The sequence below is a fragment of the Pseudopipra pipra genome, chromosome 8 (assembly GCF_036250125.1).
Source record: "Pseudopipra pipra isolate bDixPip1 chromosome 8, bDixPip1.hap1, whole genome shotgun sequence".
Classification (NCBI taxonomy): domain Eukaryota; kingdom Metazoa; phylum Chordata; class Aves; order Passeriformes; family Pipridae; genus Pseudopipra; species Pseudopipra pipra.
The window spans coordinates 31,791,617-31,814,762 of NC_087556.1; the positions used below are offsets into that span (position 1 = coordinate 31,791,617).

The window sequence follows — 23,146 nt, forward strand, 5'->3', positions numbered from 1 at the left end:
AAGTCCTTTACATACTGCAGCAGGTTCTTGTGAACTAGAGAACCACTCACCTGGCCACGAGCCACCTCTTCCCCATCCAGATCCCCCCAAAACTGTTCCTACTCTGACTATTTCTTCTTCCTACAGTATCCAAAGCCAACTTTCAGCTTTCCAGAACAAAGCACTGGAGATACAGGTTCATATATTTCTGTTCTTGCAGCAAGAGCAATAAACACCTCCCCAGCTGAAGAGCAGGACAGAAATCCAGGTGAGGTGTTTAAAGAAAAGCTGCCCTGAAATCCTGCCACACTCGACTGATATCTCACTGCTTCTCTAAGTAAATCTAACCCTGGTTTAAGCCAAACCTGTAACTTCAGAGGGTATGAAAACAAAACCTCCTTATTTCCTTGCTCAGAGAGGTTTGGAAAGGAAATGTCAGACAGACTGGAAGCAAATCCAGGGTTACTTTGGGGTGGTACAATTTCTTTATCTTCTAAGGAATTAATCCCATAAAAAATGTGAGGGTACAGAATTAAGCTGCATATTTTGAACATATACAAATATACACTGGCATATATGCTCAAAATCAGTCTCCCTCTTCCCTTATCCAAAGGCCCACTTCACACAAGCTCCCGAAAAACCAGAGGGATATGTGTTCACATGGAACAACATTTGCTTTCTACGGCATTTAAAAAGTATTCGACGAGAGCAAACACATAATTCTTTATTAAACAATCAAAGACAACAAAAGCAAGTTTCTGTTGTCCCATCGTATTATCCTACTAATCCTCTTTGGATGGCAATCAAAAGCCCCCGAAATGCCAAGCCAGGGAAGTGTCTTTCCAAGCAGTGGTCGCCTCTGGCTCTTTGGCTGCGCCTTCAGTCGGTTGCATTGGCAGAGAGGAGCAATGATAAATTCCCAGGGTACTTACAGGGCTATCTCAGACTGCTTTATTTCACTTAAAGGGCATTTTAATTGTAATACACCCACTTCTCCTCCTTTGGAAGAGGTAGGTAGGTTACAGTCTGCATTCCAGACTGCATTCAACAAGTGCATTTTTTGCCTCCATCTACTGCTCATGCCAAGCTTTGATTTGAGATGGTGTCAGCAGACACTCAAACACAAGACCCCAGTGGACTGTTTAAACAGGAATTCTGATGTATTATTTCCTCCAATACTTCTCCAGAAACAAGTAAACACATCCTATTACTTACACAGGAAGTTTAAATGTGATGCAAGCACAACAGGCACGTGGCAGCTAAACGACATATACAGTGGAACATTTTTATCATTTTATATCAATAGCATGAAGCAAAAATTAACATTTTATGATCTTCGAGGTGCTTTCCAACCCAAACAATTCTCTGATTCTATTTACACACAGCGCAGAAGCAAAATGCTATTAGAAAGTGTGTTAATTAGTTGTAAAAACTAGTGATTGTGGTGGGGACACCAAGTTATTCAGGGTATCTATGATTTTATGAAGTCTCACGCAAAGGAAAAGTCCAGGAGCAGCCATCTGGATTTTCCAGTGCCTGAAAGTGCATACATGCTTTTACAGGAAGCACCTCAATGGTCTAGGTGTAGAGTGGGAGTGGGGAAAGGAAAGGTTGTCCAGGGAAGGGAACGGAGCTGGGGAAGGGTCTGGAGCACCAGGAGCAGCTGAGGGAGCTGGGGTGGCTCAGCCTGGAGAAAAGGAGGCTCAGGGGGGACCTTCTCACTCTCTGCAACTCCCTGACAGGAGAGGGGGGAGCCAGATGGGGGTCGGGCTCTGCTCCTAGGGAACAAGGGACAGGACGAGAGGCAATGGCCTCAAGCTGTGCCAGGGGAGGTTCAGGTTGGACATCAGGAGGAACTTCTCCATGGAAAGAGTGTTCAGGCATTGGAAGGGGCTGCCCAGGGAGGTGGGGGAGTCTCCATCCCTGGAGGTGTCCCAGGAAGGACTGGATGTGGCACTCAGTGCTCTGGGCTGGGTGACAAGGTGGGGATCGGGCACAGGGTGGACTCTGTGGGCTGGGAGGGCTTTTCCAACCCCATTGATTCTGGGATTTAAAGATTTACTCCTTAAAAACCATTGAGGTGCTTCCTGTAAAAGCACGTATGCACTTTTTACTAAGAGGTAACACTTTGAGGCACTGAGAAATACAAAACTAACTGCCAAAATCAGTGCCTGATGTAAAGCACATGCACAGCTTGTCGTGGAGCACACGACTCTTTACAGGGTTCAGCTGTGGATGTAAATACGTGGCAACTACTCTAATACAACAAAAACAGATGAAATTTTAATCAAATGAGCCTCCTATCAGGTTCAAGGGAACTGAAAATGGGCTAAAATGAAAAAAACCTAGCAGAAGAATGACTTTAATATTGGGTAACATTTCAAGTTTTTATCACCTAAATCCACAAAATTCCTGATCTGCTCCTGCTTATCTTCTCTTCAGAGCTGGAGTCAGGACCAGCTAAATAAAAGATAATGCAACTAGGCATAACACAATAAAAGATATTACCTTCCCAATGCATTATTGCTGCCAATTATAAGAATCACTTCAACTTAATTTCAAAGGCACAATCACCCTCAACTGTAACAGTCTCTTTTTTAAATTTCAAACAGTATTACATTAAGGCAATAACTCACCTTCCAGCTATAATATCAGTCTCCCTTATTGCAAAAATACATTTCATAAATACTTCTCATCGACAAGTCAAGCTAATTCAGGTTAATTTTATTGTATTTTGGTGCTATCTCACATTTGTGTGCAATTACCTTTATCATTTTATTGCCATGCCAGAAAGTAATCAGAACAATTATTTGAAAAAGGAGGGGTGTAAATTCTAGATCACAGTTGCTGGCATTTTTGATAAAATAGCAGCTTTATCTCAGGAAGTGGCAGGGACATGGGATAAATCATGCATCAGTCAAGTGTAGCTGACCCCCAAGTGCATTGCACAATATCAGGAGTGCTTCAAAAGAAACTTTCCTATATAATCCATCATCCTTTATAATACCAAAATAGCTCTACCTGAAGAGTAGGAGCTGGAGAATAATAACAAAATAAATCTAAGCAATATGAACAAAACCATTAATAGTGCTCCTTAAGCTGAAGGGGAGTCAGGAATCTGAGTTGTGTTCCAGGTAAGAATTTCACTGAATTTTTTGAAATGAGTAGAGCAGATTTAAACAAATGAAGCAGCAAAATGTGTATTAAGAATTCACTAAAAATACAAAAATAAATACACACAAGAGGTGTCAAAAAGACTTGTATAAAAATATCAGACTGTAGTCTTGCCACACACACATCTGAATTTTCCTATAGTTATCTATCTCTGCTTCATTCAGGACAAGTGTTTCAGTATTAACAGAGAGCAAAGAATCACTGTTAATACAAGAATCTACCCACTAAGTTTAAATTTAATACATACAAGAGGAACAGATGACACTTAGAATCTTCTAATGTACTAGAAAAATTGCCACATTGTCATAAGAACACCAAAACCCTCCAAAATTCCTAAATATGCAGACATCCCTATGTATGGTCACACAGAGCCCGACAGCCTTCCAGCCTCTTCCACCCAAACCCAACAGACATCTTTGGTCACTGCAACAGAACCAGGGATGGAGTGGGAGACAGATACAGTGATTATGGAAAATGCCCACATCTGCTGGGAATGCTGCCCGTTTTCCCAAACCATTGTTCAGCAACCTGCTGAAAAACTGCTCAGCACATTCCATGGGTGATAACTGATTTCTGTAAAACCCGTGTGTCAGGCACACACTGTGCTTCACCAGCGTGGGACTGGGCTCAAAGTCACACTGTAATCACACAGTAAAAATATCACCAAAATCATCAATATATATATATTAATATGCATCCAGAGTGGGGGGGGTGTCTGCAGAGTCCTGGCAGAGTTTGTATGTTTTACCTTAAACCTTCTGTCTCCTCGCATATCAAAAGGGGAAAACTCCCCCAACAGCTAAAGCTGCACCTTTCAACTCCATGTGAGGGTGGGAGAAAGGAAAGGAAAAGGTAGATAAATTATTAGTTTCATGTTACTTGCCAGTTATATCACACCTTGCTTGGAATGACAGGGAACCAGGGATTTTTCCTCCCAAATATTTCTCTATTATTCCAGGTACCTGCTAAAAGGTGTTTGCATCTTGAACAGATGATTGTTCAAGAGGAAAAAAAGAATCAAGAATTTATTTTTCTAGATTTCTTCCTCAATCATTCCGTTTTAAAAAATAAAAACTATTTTCTTTTGTGGAAAGGAGGTAGACAACACAGAATCCACCAAAATATGCCTTTTATAAGCCACATGACATTATGTAAGGCAGATGAAAATGACCAGAGATGCCTCTATTAAGACATTTTAACAGAGTTGGAAGTTGCCAACAGGAATGGTTAGAAATGCAGGTGTGATTGTAGAAGAAATGTTTTCCTGAAGGAGCACGACTAATGTTATAAAAATAGATAATTCACAGAAAAAAAATGTATTCATGTCTTCAAAGTTCATTTCAATCATTTCAGGGAGAGGGTTATCGACTAAAAATGTGTTGATGCCTTTCTTTCAGTAAAGTAAATGACCCGAATATCTGGGTAAACAGCCATGTTTTCTCATTTTGCTATGAAGTTACTGCCCTACACCCACCTCATTGAAGCATCAAGCCTCAAAATTAAGCCCGTTTTCCAGGGAGGTGTTTACTAGGAAATGGAAAAAGTAGCTTTGTCCTGTTATTTATGCTCTGTGGCAGATGGATACGTGATGGGGAAAGGTCCACTGATGCCTGTTCCCAACCATGACAGAGCTACAGAGATTTACAATGCAGCATCAATCTTGTCAGCTGGGTTCTTAATCCTGACTGCTGGGCACTGGGGACAAACAAACTATGTTACGTGAACTCTTTTGTAATGCTGCTCTTCCAGTGGACACCCAAATGCAAAGGGATTTCACTGGAAACTTACTCTTGGAATGAGCCTTGGCGCCATCGCAGAAAAAAAAGTCTCCACCTGCAAGGAAAAAATAATTCTCAGATTATTTAATTTGAATTCCACATTTGAATTCAACACCCATATTATCATGTCTCTTATAATCACCTCAATTTTTTAAATGAGCTCTAAGTTTCAATATATATGTGTAATTTCCAAAGGGAGTTTGATTTTTTACAAACAGGAAGGAATTTTAATGTTGATGAGGTCACTAAACAAAAAAAAAGAAAAATCAAAAGATGGCACAGTGCTTCCATAACAAGCACTGCACAACTCTGATATTTGGAATAAGAATGCCTTAAAAAATAAAAATATTAATTTAATAATTTCTTACAGGCAGTCCTGCACTTCTGAGTGACTTAGTAAAGTAAACAGCCTTTTGTAATTTAGGAAATATCACATTTTAAGGCATGAAAGCAAGTGATTTCATTATATTGTGGGTTTAAAAGTACAGATTGTGAACCACTAAGTACCCAAGAAATGTTAACTCCAATGATTATAATTCTAGTCATCCACAGTCTCATTGTTTATATACTATAATTTAAAAATCAAAAATACAATAATATTATTAAAAATTATATTTTTGGTTCCAGGTCCTCTCTCCTCTCCCCTTTGAAATACAGGATAATTACTATTTCTTTGGCATTTAACTCCCTCCCTCTAGTTTTTTTTTCTCAATGACACTTAGCCAAGATCACTTTATCTTTGAAGGATGTGGTATAAATACTGTATTTTTAAAAATCAGGGAGATTATGTGCCAAAGCCCAGCTCCAGAATCCTGACTCACAGCCAGGCTCAATGGGAACTGCTCCACTTAAGTCAGGGAACTCTCTACTCCACAGGAGAGGAAAAGTGTATCAGCTTCAGGAATGATAAATCTCTTGGAAAAGAAATTATATGAACATCTGAGACTCTCCAAGACTCTCCAACACATCAAGCCTTGAAGTCCAAGGCAGTGACAGAACACATAGACACTTCCCAACTACTTACAAGCAAAGAGCAACATTTAACATTACATCTTTTTTATTATAAGTGTTTAAAATTAAGGCTGATAATTAGTATTTTAGCTATACTAGCAATCATGCCTTGCAAGGCAGGCATTGCAAAGAGCACTCACTGCATTTTTAAATGTAAGGCAGGCAGATGAACGATCTTAATAGTATTACTTAAAATACCTGTGATAGAGCTAAAAATAAAACAGCAATTTATTTCTATTACCAGCTCAGAGCTTTGACTTTCAAAGTACACAGGAAGGTTCAGTTTTTTTCAGATTTTCCTGAAAGGTAAAGCTCAATTTTGCCTCAGAAAGAAGATTTATTTAGAAGTTTGTTTCAAACCCAGCCCAAAGACCAAGGAGAAGTGCAGTGTGTAAGTGCACAGAGTTAAGCCAACGTTACATAGATAATCCCAGGAGTTTGCATCTGTTCTTTGCCTTTCCACACATCCCCAGGAGGCCAAGGGGTAGGAAAGCTGGTGGGATGGCAGGGATGACACATCATGATGGGACAGTGAGGCAGGAACAGGCCTCCATCCCATCCAACAAAACAAGGACAGCCTTGATGCTTCCTCAATGCCACAGTCCTGAAATCACGAATAAAGCCTGAGGAGACTCCCAGACCAACTAGTGTTCATCACCTGTTTCTGCCCCAGATTGAGCTCCACCATCTCTAGTCCAACACAGCTTTCCCCTGGTGACAAGAACTTGGGTAAAGCCAGAGATGCCCAGACCATGGTGGTTAAAAGACTTCTGGCAGCCAGACAGGGGAAAAACACACAAGACCCTTGGGAAGTCCAAATCGTCACCTCAAAATGCACATCAACCTTGCACAGACTATCTCATTGGAAGAGGTCAGTATATGAACTGTAACTTCACATTGAGCTGAAGGCTTCTCCTAAGGTTGATTCTGAAGGCAAGAAGCTGAAATCTCTTCTTGACAGCACATACTGATCAAAGTCAAAGATATCTCATTCTAGATCACCTTCTAGAAACTGAGACACCGGGATCACATCTTAAAAAAAGGAAAGCTTAATGAAAGAAATCCCTTCACCAAAATGGAAAATTTCCTCCTGCATTTGCAGAGAGTGGGATAAACTGAAGAGATAAACAATCACAAGTGAGGAAAAAAACCCAGAAGTAATTTGTCCCCATCCTCACTAGCTCAGAGCTGCCCAGCTGGGATTGGTGAAGTCCATCTGCTGTGGAGCTCCTGCCTCAGTCTTGAGTGGTGGGATCACCTCAGTTCCCCCCGGCCTTTTAATCAAGATGTGCCCAATTTCCCCATAACTTCTGCTCCCACCCAAGAGCTGTGCTGAGGAGCAGCCCAGGCTCCCTCAGCAGCAGGATGCTCCTGAGACACCTGCAAGACAGACAAATGCCTTCAGGTGCTGAAAGTGGTGCAGAAGAAAAGACATCACAGCCCCACCCTGGGAGCATTCCAAACCTTTAGATATGTCAACAGACCAAAATGTAAAGAAAAGTCAGGGGTTAGAACAAAAACAGATCCATAAAGGCCACGAAATTTTCCAGCTATGTTTTGCTGATGATCAAGAACAGAAGTCCTTAGGTTTTGAGATACTTCCCTGGGTTTTTCCCCCCACAGGACTGCAGCCTGAGAAGTATACGTGATGGCAGTAAGAACTTAGATTAATAAGAAGTATTTTTCTCAGTTCATCAACTTTTAAACACTAAAGGAAGACTCTCCTTGAAAGACAAGTCCTCGGGATGCACAGAACACTCTGGTTCAGCACTAAAATTTAAACTCAGCTATTACACAAGTCACTATATGAATAAAATTCCATATGAAAACATTTAAAGTACATTAGATTTTTGGTCAAGATGAAAGCCTGAAAAAAAAAGAAAGAAACTCCAGCAATCTATTCTAATTGGGTTCCCATGGTAACTGTACAATTGGGTTTTTCAGTGTAACATCCCAAAGGCCCAATGCACACTTGTAAAATATACTTCAAACAGCCGGAATTGTTTTTACATTACAGCACTCCCAGGAAGATCAATTACTATACATCCCCACCCTAACTATTAGTGGCAGGAGATGTTAACACTATTGGCCATATTAACATAAGTCATGTAAAAAACCCCACATATCACCATCATTATATAAAACTAATTACACACTTCAGATTCATCAAACATGTTCCGAGTAATAAACCAATACTAGTCTTGTCACTAGATCATGTTTACTGAGTGTTAGAAATCAACCCCAAATATATGCCAAACCATTTTTGCTTCTCATATTGATCTCAAGGATAAACAGAATCAATCATTAATAATTACATTATAAGATGACCCACAGGGTTAATCATATTCTTAGAAACTCTCACTATGGAATCAAACATAGCAGCACAAAAAGGCAGCTGAAAAGCATTTAAAACAAGGCCAGGTGCATTAACAATAATATAAAAAAAGGTGCAGTCACCAACATGCAACTCAGGCAATCAGTGAAAAGAAAGTATTACTACTGCTGTCTTTGAAAAAAACAATAACAAGTATTTTTTACTTCCCTGTGAGGGTGGTGAGGCCCTGGCACAGGTTGCCCAGAAAAGCTGTGGCTGCCCCATTCCTGGAAGTGTTCCAGGCCAGGTTGGATAGGACTTGGAACAACCTGGGATAGTAGGTGTCTCTGCTCATGGCAGGGGGTGGAAGGAGATTATGAGCTTTAAGGTCCCTTCCCACTCAAACCAGTCTGGAATACTATGATTTCCTTAAAAAGTTTTTTTTCAGATGAAGCACTTTGCCTTGTTGGCCCTAATTTCACTGTCTTAAAGCACAACCCTGGCCACAGACCCGGATTTTAGTTCCATCCCACTGCCTAAGCCTCAAAGCTAAAAGTAGATACTGACTCAGGCCCACTAAGCAGGATTCAAAACAAACTAATTCCAGAAAAAAAAACAAAAAACAACTGTAGACAGTTTGAATAAAGTCGATCTCATTTCTCACTCAACCAAAAATCTTAGTATTTCATGAAGTCAGCAATCAAAAGTATTTCTGGTGTCAACAGGAGACTGTGCAAGGGATTTCCCTTTTTCCCCCACCCTTCCTACTACATCCCATCTGATTATACTGAAATCAGGGAAGATGATATTGTATGAATTTTCCCCAGGACAATGGTGACAGACTAAAGTGTCCTGTCACCATCACCAGCCCACTGGTGCCAAAGCAGGTTTGTGCTCCCTATGTACTGTCAGATACTGTACATTCATCTGCTGGTTTTTCTGTGTGAAACAGAAAAATTAATCTTTTAACAGGGCCTTAAGTCTACTTTAGGTGTTTATTAAAAAGTTTAACTAATTAACAGCCCTTCTGCACACTTGAGTGTACAAACAAGCCAAGATAACGCTGTTGTTTGCACTGTGCTGACTGATCTAAAGCACTCAGATAATTTCAATATTACTGATGATGATTATGCAGCAACAACATTTACAAGACAGCACTAATACTTGCTATCTGCTAATGCAGGGTTACCTGGAGGGAGTTAAATCTCCTCGTGGAGCATGTCATGATTCAGACAACAAAGCAACTCTGACTTCTGTGAGCTGTGTTAACATATATACATTAAAATACTGACTTCATTAATCTGTCCATAATGCACTAAAAAATGGCATTTGAATAAAAATTAAAAGCTGAAGATGCACCCATCAGGTAAGACCAAAAGCCAAAATTCTTTATTCCCCTTTGCAAAGCTGCTCAAGACTGCAGGCCTTCTGTCAGTAGAGATATATAACTATTATTTCACTCCAAAAACAGAGAAATCAGAACCTTTGTATCAGTGATCTCCCCTCTTCCTCCTTGAGATTAAAGGTGACTTGTTCAGGTGTAAGTATTTTTAATCACCTTCAGAACCTACAGGTCCAAGTTTCACATGTGACTTGAAAAGATACTTGTGAAATTATTTCTATCATTTAATTTGGCCCGATATAAATTGACACCAGATAGTCCTGACAACCATCAGGACAGGGTGCTTTAGCTCTGCTGATACAAAACAGTAAATAAGGAAACAACTTGAAAAAGGCTCAGTAAAAAGCATCAATATGGTGACATATCACCAAATAAAAACTTCCATAATAACTCCCATGAAACTCCAAAGTCACACGAGCTTTATTGACATTCAAATATTTTTTTTAAACAGTTACCTGGACAACAGAAGCAGATCCTCAGTTTTAAAACTGGATTTTGTATTCATGAAAAATACTTGCATAGAGGTTTGGGTTTACAGTTTGCTTGTACCTCCAGCTGCATGTTTTAACTTCATGCTGGCCTAAACACACCTGTGCTGGGTGACAACGTCAGAAACGTAGGTGACAAAATTTAACAGAGGAGTTTTTCTTGCATCAGGATAGTTTTACTCATTATACCCTCAGGTAAATTAGCACAACTAAGGCCAATACAGTTTTGTAGGAATCAACATTCCCAGCCATCAACAGAGGTAAGAAATTCAAGGCCTGGGTGTCTGCTGTAAGGACCCTGAACTTTTTGCTTTTTGATTACAGCATTAATGAAGTCAAGCTCACAACCCCCCCCAAAACACATGCTAAAACCTGTCACCACCTAAAGATTTCAAGCCTCCCAAAATTAAAACTTTACTCTCCATTTTTCCATTAGTTCCATTCTCCTCACCAGTCCAGATATGAACATGGGGTAAACTAGAGAATTGCACAATCCGTCAATAAAATAAACGTGTTTGCAACTACTGTCCATATGACTCAAGTTGTCAGTAAAAACTGCCACCAGCGCTGTGCTTGCAGAAAAATGTCCATAAATGCATTATTGCGACTGGCAGATCGATGTCCATAATAAAAACAAATAGAGTTAACAAGTGCTGCCTTCCCCGAGTTATGCCACGGGTGGGATGTGTATCCAGCTTCCTCAACAACTTCTGGGAATGAGCATTACAGTGTTAGGCACTTGCTGACTGCACCAGCTCTGCAAGCAGGGATCATTCTGATGCAAGAAGCCTTTAAAGCATTAAACCAAATATTAGTGCCTTCAGGATGGGTTTGGAAATCTCACACATTCAGAATTTGACATGGGAACAGACCCCCTGCTCTAAAGGCTGAACCATCTGCCCCATCGTGATATCAGGAAGAAAATGTTCCCTGGGAGGGTGGTAAGGCACTGGTATGGATTTCCCAGAGGATGCCCCATCCCTGGAAGTGTCCAAGGCCAGGTTGGACAGGGCTTGGAGAAACCTGGTCTAGTGGAAGGTGTCCCTGCCCATGGCAGGGGGTGGAACAAGATGAGCTTTAAGTTTACTTCCAGCCCAAAAAATTCCGTGATTACATGATACTGCTCCATGAAATATAAAATGAAGATGTTAACAACTACTACAAGCAGGAAGGCTTTTTCTGTCAGGAAATAAGTGTAATTTACGTGGAGCTGCAGCCCAGGCAGAACAGCTCACTGTTAAACATCCCAACACATTGGGATCTACAGTTTGTTCCCAAAGTCTCTTACAGCACCAACACCTGAAAAACCACCCCTCCTGAAACCACCACAAATGAGGACATCACCAGAAGTGGAGGACAAGGCTCACAAGGAAATTATGCATTGCTAGAGCAGGCAGCTCACTGAGGTTTAATTCCTAAGCATCAGGTGTTCTCATTCCTCCAAACCCCTAGTTGTATAGGAAAAAACCACTACAAAAACAGCATCCATGTCTTTGACATGTTCTCCTTTGAATTCTTTTGCATTACTGCTCCTTCCAGCTGTTTCCCCTGTCACCAAAGTCAGTTTAACCAGTATTTCTCAAGTGCTGCCTTTCCACCTTACCCACACTTCCCATAACAAACTTTGTTTTTCCTGCACAAGTCCTTAAATTAACCATTCAGGGCCACCCCAATATTTCAGAGGGCAGGAGCTTCTCCTCCAGGTTACAATCCCTTCAGTGATGCCATGAGCTGATTCTCTACATAAGTTAAGCACTAGACAGTGGTGACAAGATAATTACAGACTTATCAAGAGATAAAGTAGTCACAGTAACACAAGTTGCACTATAACTACAACAGTTTCCTATAGAGCTTCTGTTCAGTTGCTGGTGTAATTGGTGCAATTAACTTGTCATGGATCAGAATGCAGATAGGAACTGCTAAAGCCACCTTCCAAGCTCACATAGCCACATCTTTTTCCCTCTGAAACTTGAAGCTTTTGGTAGAAGTGTCCACATCTGGAACATTTCTGTTTGAAAACAAAGCAAACAAAACTTTTACTAGAAAAAATTATGTCACAGAATGACAACACCCACAAGAAAACAACCTGACAAATTTCACATAACTGGATGGTTTTTAGAAGTATCCTGCATTCCAGGGACGGGTTTTGCCCCAGAAGGAGTAAGCTTTACAAACATCACAGAAGTCCAACATCAAGGAACTTAAAGATTAACGAAGCCAGAGAGAAGGGGGGAGAGGGCAAAAGCCCCAGTGCAAAATTAAGACCTGAAGAAACAACCTGGGTTTAAAACAAGGTATTTTGTGTCTTCTGTGAGGGGGGAGCACAAGCCTGGACACAAGAGTTAGTCGAGAAATGACTGTCACAGTATAAATGTTATGCCCCAGTTCATAAAATGGAGATTTCAATGTGAAACACTGCAGAGAGACTGCATCTCAGTGTTTAACAAGAGCTCCATCTGCAAAAATAAGACAAAACTCAGTAACAGGTTTATTTGGGAGGGCAAAACAATAAATAATTCTTTACACTTACTGTGCTTCAAAAACTGCATTAAGTTACAACATTGTAATTATTTTTAAAAAGCTGCAGAGCTTGGTTTTTACACTAGTGGCAAAAGGATACTTTTACATTAATATCAATTTGATAGGTATGACAGAGTAACAGGTCAGGTCAAGCTGAAAAGGGGTCCAACTTCCCTGCTCAAGCAGACTCATTCCAAAGCACATGGCACAGGATTGCATCCAGCTGGTTCTGAATATTTCCAGTGAGGGAGACTTCACAACCTCTCTGGGCAACCATTTGGGAATTATTTTGGTGCAGTTCCATGCTAATCTGCTCTGACTACAGAAAGTAGAGCACTGCCATCCATCCACCCCAGGACTACTCAACCCACAGCAAATACATGGCATAGGATTGCATCCAGAAAGTTCTGGAATATCCCCAGTCAGGAATAATCCGGGCAATCTTTTGAGAATTATTTTGGTGCAATTTCATGCTGATCTGCTCTGACCACAGGCTGCTGCCATCCATCCATCCAAGCCAACTACCTTAGCACCGCTCCGTCTACATCCACGTGGAAACCAACGCACTTTTAGGTGCCCGGGGTCCCCCAGCAGCCCCAAACCCAGCCCCGGAATACTCCGAGTTGGAAAGGACCCACGAGGGTCATCGAGTCCAACTCTGCGGTGCGGCGCTCTGACCAAGCGAACCCGGGGTTCGGGGGTCCCGTTCGCAGGGTCACAGGACGGCGGTACCCGGGGGGGCGGAGCATCCCCATCCCCATCCCCGTCCCCATCCCCATCCCTCGTTCGCTGCGCTGCAAACCGAAACCTCAGCGCAGGGCGAAGCTGGGAGCGCTCACCCCTCCCATCCCACCCTCCAGCCGGCCCCTGGATATCCCTGGGTGTCCCTGGGTGTCCCTGGATGTCCCTGGGTGTCCCGGCCCCGCGCACCTGCCCGGGGCGGAGGAGCCGAGCGGCGCTGGCGGGGCCGGTCCGGGCAAGGCCGCGCTGCCGGGGCGGAGCCGGGGCCGCCCGGAAGAGGCAGAGCCGGAGGGTTCCAGCGAGCTCCGGGTCGGGTTCGGTGACACCTGTGCGTTCGCTCCCTGCTTATATGGCCGGGCAGGAGGGGCACATCCCCCGGTGATGGGAGCGCGTCCCTGCCGTGGGCACACCCGGGGCAGCGCGGCTGTGCCCGGACACAGCCCTGTCGGAAACACGGATTGCTGTAAAAATCCATCACAGGGCAGCGATCTGAGCGCACTGACCAGCCGGGGTGTCCAGCCTGGGGAGGAGAAGACTCCTGGAGACCTTCGAGCCCCTTCCAGTGACTAAAGGGGCTCCAGGAGAGCTGGAGAGGGACTTGGGACAAGGGCATGAAATGACAAGAGGGAATGGCTTAAAACTAACAGAGGGCAGGTTAGATGGGATATTGAGAAGAAATCCTTCCCTGTGAGAGTGGGGAGGTGCTGTCACAGGTTGCCCAGAGAAGCTGTGACTGTCCCATCTCTGGAAATGTCCAAGGCCAGGTTGGACGGGGCTTGGAGCAACCTGGGCTAGTGAAAGGTGTCCCTGCCCATGGCAGGGGGTGGGACTGGATGGTCTTGAAGGTCCCTTCCAACCCAAACCAGTCTGGAATTTTGTAATTTGCAATCATGGATAAAGGGGGGGACAGGGAATTAAACCAAGGTTTTCAGAGGATGAAATGTTTTGCAAATACAATTCCTAGAAGAGGAGACAAGAGTGAGATAAGAGGGAGTGAAATGTCAGACAGAAGTAAACTGTAGGGTGAAGTTTATTTGAGGTCGTTAAAAAAAAAAAACAAACCACTGAAGAAAAAATGCCAGCAAAGTTTTTCACGTCAGATAGTCTTTCACTGTCTAAATCTTAGTCTAAGTTACATCAGCAAAAATTTTATTAGTTGTGCTGTATGACTCAGACACTAACACAGAATGGAGGAATCCACTTGGGAAAGATCAAAACAATTTTTAAAATTCATTGCAGAATTCTGGAAATCCTTTTTTTTCATGCAAAAAATATGTATATAAAATAAGTGTAAAATAAACAGCTTTTAGTGTCTCTGTGTTAAATGTGATTCAAAAAAACCCCAACAACTATTGTCCAACATGCAAAAGTTTCCCTAATACAGTTGAAAATAGTTGCACTAGAGCAACTATTGACATTGGTGTGTAACAGTGCTGAGATAATTGCTGATTTTAGAAGTAATATTTTTAACATGACACCAAGTTTTCCCTTTTGCTTTCAGGCCCGTTAACCTTGAGTCTCCCAAGGAAGTGTAAGCAAGGAATGTTTACCACCCTGTCTTACTTTCTTTACTGTCTGCCCAGGCAAAACGTGGGCCAAAAGTCACTTGAAATTGTTGTCAGATAATAAAAATGTCCACAGACCCTGCACACTACCCTGGTAATTGCAACCTGCAAACACACAGGAAAAATCTATGAAAAGGTGTTGAATGTTTGGAATAAGTCACAACCAGTTACAGGCTTTTGGTTCATGGTTTCTTTTGTGCTTTCAGAATTCATCTCTGACTTGGCTTTTCAGCAGCTGTCAGTGAACAGATGATTCAAACTATTGCGATGCCATTTGCTGATGAGAAAATGAAATTTTTCACTAGTTTTAATGAAGCTCAGATTAATGATCAATTAAAAGGTGTTGCCCCTGCATGCCCATACAAAGGCTATGGCTTATGTGAGGGTGATCTCATCTCTAAATAAAAGGTCAGTAAGCTCTGGAATGGATGGGATACTCTAGAAATAGTTATTATTATGCACGCTATAGAACTGGCTGGAGTCTTCCCTCTGTCCTGATATCCTTGACTCAAAAGTAACCTGTTCCTGAAACTTTATTATAAGTGGAAACTTCCCCAAAATACATATTAATCTTTTCTGCCTCCTCTCCCAAGGTGATCTCCTTATTGCCTGGAGCATGAAAATTGATTATCTTTAATATGATTTTAGTTTGCATTATAACAGGCTTGAATGGGAATGTAAAATATCCAGACTTTCTTAAATCCTACCATCTTGGGCTTTGGTGGTGGATCCACAAGTTGTGTGTTTGCACTATAAAGGAATGTTTCTCTGCGCAGTTTCAAACTTTACTGCATTGGAACTTGATTGAGTGTCATATATTTCTGTTTATAAATGAGGTTAAAAAATACTTTTGATCAATTTCCACTCTGCCCTCAGAATTATGAACATCTTATTCAAATTTCTAACCCTTTTACTGGCCAGATTTGGATCTTAATTATTTAAGCATCCTTTCAGCCATTGAACTTCTGAATTTCTACCTAATATGTCCTTTAACAACAGCAACATCCCTTATTAGATGTGTCACTGGTCAATGACATCAGTGTCAACAGAACATCTCTCTCTCTCTCTCTCTCTTTCTCTCTCTCTCTCTCTCTCTCTCTCTCTCTCCTTTTACATTTATTTAGGTCTCTTCCTACTACTATACTTTATCTACCTCATCAGACTTCTTTATTAAATTAGCTCTGAGGGCCCCTAAATGGTAATTTTCTCCCCAGGAGTTTCCAGCATTCAGTTATGACACATTCAGTCTAATTCACTAATACTAAAACTTTTAGGGGAATTTTCATAACACTGATCCTGTCAGAAGGTACAGAATTTCTAAAATGTTTTTCAACTCACGTCCCATGTCTTTGTTTTTCATTCCAGGCCTTTTCTCTCAGTCTTTATTTTATTTAAGTCTGTTACTTATAAGACATTGCATTTCCTTTCAGTTCTTTATTTGTTATTACTTGCTCATTTAATGTGGCATTTTCAGGTACAGAATGGTATTTTCCCAGGGCTGGAACATCTGTAGTTTTCTTCCAGTGACAGCACATGAATTTGCTTCCAAGTAAACCAAGGCTTAAACCAATCCATGAACTTCAAGGACAAAGGCTGTGATGGGGTGGGATGAAAAACTAAAAATGGAGGATTTTATTAAATGCCTTGAGATGTGAATTCACAAATATTTCAGGCTGGATTAAATTCCTTGTTAAGGACTAACCTCTGGAAGCATCTACTTTCTGCAACATCTGCTGTGGAGGAGAGACTTGGGCACTGGAGCTGTAACTGCCCCCTCGCTGGAGCTGGGAGAGGAACAGATGGAGTCTCAGGGACGACGTGGGATTGAAAATCACTCTGATTTGGACCTCACTTGTAGATCTTTAATTTCCCCCCAGAGAAAATTGTCAGATTGGAGCACAGGCATAATATATTTGTGTGTCTGTGCTTTACTGAGTCAGAATCTGGCCTCGCTCACTTCCTCTGCTCCTCTGACCTCTCCTCAGCTGCGAAGAACCACAGGAATGTAACCTGGTGTGATTTCAGTGCAACGAGTAAATAAGTCTTGCCTTTCACATTTAGAAGAACCAGGAAAAAAAAAAAAGGCTGAATGAAACCAGAAACTGTGATTTTGTTTGCCAAGACTGTGGTGTTTTCTCCACAGCAGGGATGTGTCCTGCAAATTTCAATCTGGAAATATTCATGTCCATACAGAGCTGGCTGTTTGATCTGAGCATGTTTTGTTCTTTAATTGGCCCTGAAGGAGAATGTGTGTATGTGAAAACACTCCGAATCTGGTTTCTTAATAGGTTTTTAATAATAAGAAGTAACCTCTTATACCAAACCTTCTTTTGCAGCACATTTTGAGAGTCTGTCCCTGTGTTTTAATTGATGAGAAATGATGGGAAGCACCTGAGTCACTGGGAAGTGGAGCATGATGGGTGTAAGAGGGAAAGTTAAATTTGGTGATGTGGGATGTGATTTGTGTGTAAGAAAAGTGGTCTAAGGGTTATTCTGAAGATTTGTGATTTTCTGTGATTTTCATCCTTAATTCTGGGTCTGAGTAGTTGGAAGACTTTAAATGTCCACAGTTCTTTAAATTCAAGGGCATTCAGATAAAAATCTGTACATTTTAAATGGTCATCATCTTTGAAATAGTTTGTCACCCTCGCTAACAAAACTTTTTCACTCTCTCTTCTCCCAAAACATTCTCCAAGCTTGTTCGATTCCACTTCTAAATCTGGACTCATCTCTATTAAAAAAAACACAAAGAGTAAGCTCAGAGTTGGGATATATTGAGCAGGAATACAAGTGGTTCCTGTGCTGGGAGAGGAAGGAAATTGGGTGGTTCGAAGTGTAGAATTACTGGTAAGTTCAGAAAATGTATTTTAGTAGTCAAAGCATTTTCAATACTTATGAAGAAGCTTGGGATTGGGAGAAATATGATTTCCTGCAATCAAGGTGCTGGGAGTTGTTTGCCAGCCACTAATGCCTTTAGGGAAATCTCGTAGCAAAGTGTGTAAATGAAAGGGATATTAGCAGAGATTGGCTTCATTTTCTTTAGGGCAAAACCATAAAATGTTATGGTGTTTCATATGCCCGACTTCAGGTGGTTTAGTTATCTCCTGGCTGCTCTGTTCCAGAAGTTGTTGGAAAATGTTTTGACAATATTGGTGAAACTAACTGGTATAAATTTTATCGGTTGTGCTACAGAGAAATTTGTGCAGTAAAAATGCTTATAAATGTTAAATAAGAAGAATTTTGGGTCAATAAGACCAATGATAAATCTCCTCTTAAATTAAGTGTGCCTGGAGTCCTATATTTAGTGGAGCTATTGCCAAATTCCAGCAAGGCTCAAGCATTTCCAATAATTATTACAGCAAAATTTGCAGCATATGTTTTTTTCCTATTGACATATTAAGCATATTTGCAATAGAACACATCCTTCAAGGGACTGGGCTATTGTAGCCTGGTTAGAGATGAGCCCAACATTGTCATCAGTGTAAATGACTTGGGAAATCATAGGGAAAATTGAAGGGTTTGGTTTGGAAGGGACCTTAAAAATAATCTAATTCAACTCCCCTGCCATGGGCAGGGACACCTTGCACCAAGTTGCTCCAAGCCCCATCCAACCTGGCCTTGGACACTTCCAGGGATCCAGAGGCAGCCACAGCTTCTCTGGGCAACCTGTGCCAGGGCCTCTCCACCCTCATAGCCAAGAATTCCTTCCAATATCCCATCTAACCGTGCCCTTTTACAGTTCGAAGCCATTCCCCCTTGTCCTGTCTCTCCAGGCCCTTGTGAAAATATTCTTAAAAATTCTTTTCTTTTTGAATGAAGATTCCTCCTTGCATTCCCACCTATGCCATAGGCAGGTGAGGTGCCAATGGTTACTGTACTGTTGCATTCCCAGAACTGACATCATCAATCCCTTTGCAGGAAAAACTCGCTCCCAGATAAAACTGAGTATTTACTGGGAAGGACTGGAAATTAAATCAAGTTAATTCCTTTTGGGCTTTCTAACCAAGCCCCGTGTGCATGTGCAGGGGCATTGCAGAGTCACATATTGTATCCTTAGAAATGAATCCACGTGAAGTTGGTCCTAACATGCCTCTTGCACCGGAGGAAATGGATATTACAGTTGCTGGGTTGAAACGTGCGCTCAAATGCATTGGGAGTTTGATACTATTTTTCAAGCTGCCAAATAGATAATGTCAGAACATTTCTGAAATGGGATCCTCACATCAAGATATACGGCACCAATCAGCTCACATCAGGCAAAGTACAGCGGAAAGCTGTGGATGGAGGAGACTACTACAGAATTTCCATTTTCATTCCCTATGTCAACAGCTTTGTAACTTACCTAGTAGATTGTTTTATGTTTTCCAGACATATTCTCAGTAGACCACAAACACTACATTCAGCTCAGCCTTCAGAACCCAAAGAATTAGATATGCTGTAGTTTATGAAATGGATGTTTATGAAAGTATCCTTTGTTTGAATTGCTCAAAAACCCAACATGAATTCAAACTTTGACAGCGTAAGCAGAAAATAAGAGGGCCATAGTGATCTCCCAAATGTAGCCTTAACTATTGAGGTTCTCATATTGAAAATGCAATTTTCTGTCTAGATGTTTATGAATGTCTTCAAATTCCCTTTCATAATAGCCCCTTTTTGACAGGCCTTTTTCAACTCTGAAATATGAGAAGAAAGGTTGCTGCAGAATGTAGTATATACCATTACAGGAGGTGCACCTCTGTCCCTCAAGCCGACCGTGCTCCTTCGGAAGTCAGGGATGATATATGTGTGTGGAGGAGGTTGCAGAGCCCAAGATCCGTTGCAGAGAAGCAGGATTCTTTTACTGAATCACAGTGAGTTCAGGTGCTAAAACACAATGTGACACTTTAGGGAGCCTGTCTGTGTAAAATGTATGAATTCTGTATGATTTTATAAACTGCGGGTATAACTCCAGCCTCGCGTAATCTTCCGAGTGCTGGCAAACCTCATCACACAGTCACTGAAGAAGAGTCAGAACTGTTCATATTGAATTACTCTCCACAGGTAGAAATGTGTTTTGTTTTGGAGAGGGTCTAAATGAAAGGAATCAGTTTCCCGTGGATAACCTGCGTGTGGTAGAACCAGCGTCACCAGGATGGATGGGCAGCAGCGCACAGCACAACAGTGCTGAACATGCGCAGGTTCTACCTGTTCTCCCACACATTTTCACACTGTCCTTGTACTTTTGTAAGGAGCTCATGGCAAATGATTGTGCTCTTGGGCAGCTGAGGGATAGAGCCCCTCAGAAGACTGTATCCTGAGCTGGATCCCCACAGCATGACCAGCAGGTCGAGGGAGGGGTTTCTCCCCTTCTGCTCTGGCGAGACCCCACCTCCAGTGCTACCTCCTGCTCTGGGGTCCCAGCACAAAAAAGACCTGTTGGAATAAGTCCAGAGAAAGCCACAAAGGTGATCAGAGGGCTGGAGCACCTCTGCTTTGGAGCCAGGCTGGGAGAGCTGGGGGTGTTCACCTGGAGAAGGCTCTGGGGAGACCTGAGAGCTCCTTCCAGTGCCTAAAGGGGCTCCAAGAGAGCTGGAGAGGGACTTGGGAAAGGACCTGGGGAAGGACCTTAAGCTGAAGGAGGGTAGATTTATTTTAGATATTAGGAGGAAATTCTTTACTGTAAGAGTTGTGAGTCCCTGTCACAGGTTGCCCAGAGAGGTTGTGGACTCACAATCTCTGGAGATATTCGAGACCAGGCTGCATGTGCATCTGAGTAACCTGATCTAAGGATCCCTGCCCATGACAGGGGAGTTGAAACTAGGTGATCTTTAAGGTCCCTTCCAACCCAAACCATTTCATGATTCTATATTTATGACTCTATGATTCTATGATTGGAGAATCCCATTGTTGGATCTCCACTGCCAAAACAACTGGTGACCCAATTGCCAAGACAACTGGACAAGTCAGATAAGCCAAACTGGGAGCTCTCTACATATTCTCATGTTCTCTAAAGAAGTAGTATTTAAATGATGTTTCTCTGAGGGGTTAGAAAGGTAAAGATGAAGTCAGGAAGAAGTGCAGCTCTTTGCCAAGCAGCACTCCCAAAGGAAAGCTGGAACCCTGTTCAATTGCATTTCTGTGCAACCTCAGTGGTAAATTGGGGCACTCACTTCACTTCTTGTGTGTTTCATTAACATTTTTGCATAAATACAGTGTACACTGTGAGTGGAATAAAAATCTGCCCTGAAAATGTTTATCTTCTCTTCTTTTTTTTTTTTTAAATATATAATGTTATTTGTCTCTTAACAGCAGTGGGAAATACACAGGGTTCCTGTTCCTCATAGCAATCTTGGTGTGAGTCTGGGTTCAGCTCCCCATTCAAACAGCAGTCTAAGTATAGAATAGATAAATATATAAAGTATTTTATAAATATAAAAATGGGTGTAATTCTGTGCCTGTTCTCAGAAGATGCTGATGTCCAGGCTCGGAGCAGAGGAGCTCACTGGTTAATTGGATCCATGGTGGAGCAATACTGGGAAGTCCCCTGGCTGGGCTGAGCTTGACCTGGCTCTGTTCCCACACCTCCTGGGAGGCAACATCCCTCCAAAATGCTCCTGAGGCCACAATCCAGCAAATCCATATGGCAGGTGCACAGCTGGGGTGAGATGCTCCCATGTGTCCATTTGTAGGCAAATCTATTCCATGTTCAGCTTCCAAAGTTGGTTTAATAATAAACATTAAAATACCAACTGACCTGCAAGAGGAGAAAAAAAAATTGTTTGTGACATTAAACACCTTCACATGAAATAATTCAAGTTAACCTGCAGCAGATTTTAAGCATAAGCAAGTCCCTGGGTGGTGAAGGTAGAGATGTGCACCCTGAAAAGGTCAGACAGCTGCTGAAACCTCCGTGTGCTCCCAGTTCTGACAAAAATGAGGTGGAGGCAAAGACAACTCCAGAGCCAGCCTGAGGAGTAGGAGAGGAGTGTGCCAGTCAAAAGAGAGGTAACATTTCTATTTCTGATAGTGCTGGAAGGTACCAGGAGTCAGGAGGAGCTGGAGAACAAGTGCTCCATCTCCTGAATTTGCACATCTTGTCTAAAACTTCCCAGATTCTCCGCTCTCAGGATGCTCCCTCCAAATCGCTGCCATCCCCTGCCCGGTTTAGCTTTTCCTGGCTTTACAGAAGCACAACAGGAAAACCAGCCAAGTTGAACCCAGTATAATGGTTGAATAGTTTTATTCTGCTCTGGAACACGGAGCAGAGATCGTTTTGATTCGTTTATTGTTTCAGCGCTGGGCAAATACAAATATTTCTCTTGCGTCCGAGGATATTTTTAATCCTGCTTTTTAGATGTTGTTTTATTTTGCTTGAAACTCCAAATGCATTCTTCCCAGAATTTCTAAGCTCATTCTTTTTAATTTTTTTAAGGGTATCCTGTCACTTTTTAAATACAGTCTTTTCATGTTGCCAGTGAATTGCTTTGATCTGCAGATGAAAACTGATGAGACGCCGTTTCCTCAGCACTGAACTTTGCCAAAAGTTCCGAGTGTGTCTGCAGTGGAGCCTGTCAGGATCCGAAATTCGGGAAAATAAAATTCCTGACAGGACTTTCCAAAGCAATCTTTTCCCATTGTCTGTAAAACAAAAAACCCAGGACAAGGCGTCTGTGGTTTGGTAGCCTGGAAGTGAATGAATGGAAAAGGAACACAGTTTGATGGGTGTATTCTCTGGTTTATTTATGGAGTAATAGCTGGGAAGTAAAGTTATATTCCTCTTTCTCTGTGCCACATCTCCATGACTCAAGGGATCTGGGAAGGGAGGAGCTTGGAGCATGGAGGGAGAGCTGGGGGAAAAAAATTGCCCCTGAAGTGGTCTTAATAAATTTATCCTGAAAAGGACCATATACAGTGATGCTGTAGGATTGTAAAATAGTCTTGGGTGGATTGGAGGAGGTCTTCAAGCCATCCCTCTGCCCCAGCTCCAGGATCAGACACAGCTGCTCAGGGCTTTCCCCAACCAGGTCTGGAAACCCCCAAGGCTGAGGACAGCCCAGCCTCCCCAGGGAGCACATTCTTCAGCTCCTCTGCCCTCCCAGGGAAGATGTTTTTCCTGAAAATCCAGTACTTTTGGTGCCTCTCGGTGCTGAAGTTCAGGAAACACACACATCCCTTGGGGGGAAATGGACTATTTT

The 23,146-nt window shown here is 42.1% G+C and overlaps 1 protein-coding gene across 1 annotated transcript in view; it reads right to left on the minus strand.

Annotated features, from left to right (window-relative positions):
• MGMT (O-6-methylguanine-DNA methyltransferase) overlaps nt 1-13,746 on the minus strand; it is a 139,867-nt gene extending 126,121 nt beyond the window's left edge. The window contains exons 1-2 of the mRNA XM_064663521.1: nt 13,597-13,746; nt 4,942-4,986 (exon numbers count right to left, since the gene is read on the minus strand). Of these exons, the coding sequence (XP_064519591.1) occupies nt 4,942-4,965 (24 nt within the window). The 5' untranslated portion in view covers nt 4,966-4,986; nt 13,597-13,746. The remainder of the gene's footprint in view (nt 1-4,941; nt 4,987-13,596) is intronic.
• Nucleotides 13,747-23,146: the final 9,400 nt, after the last annotated feature.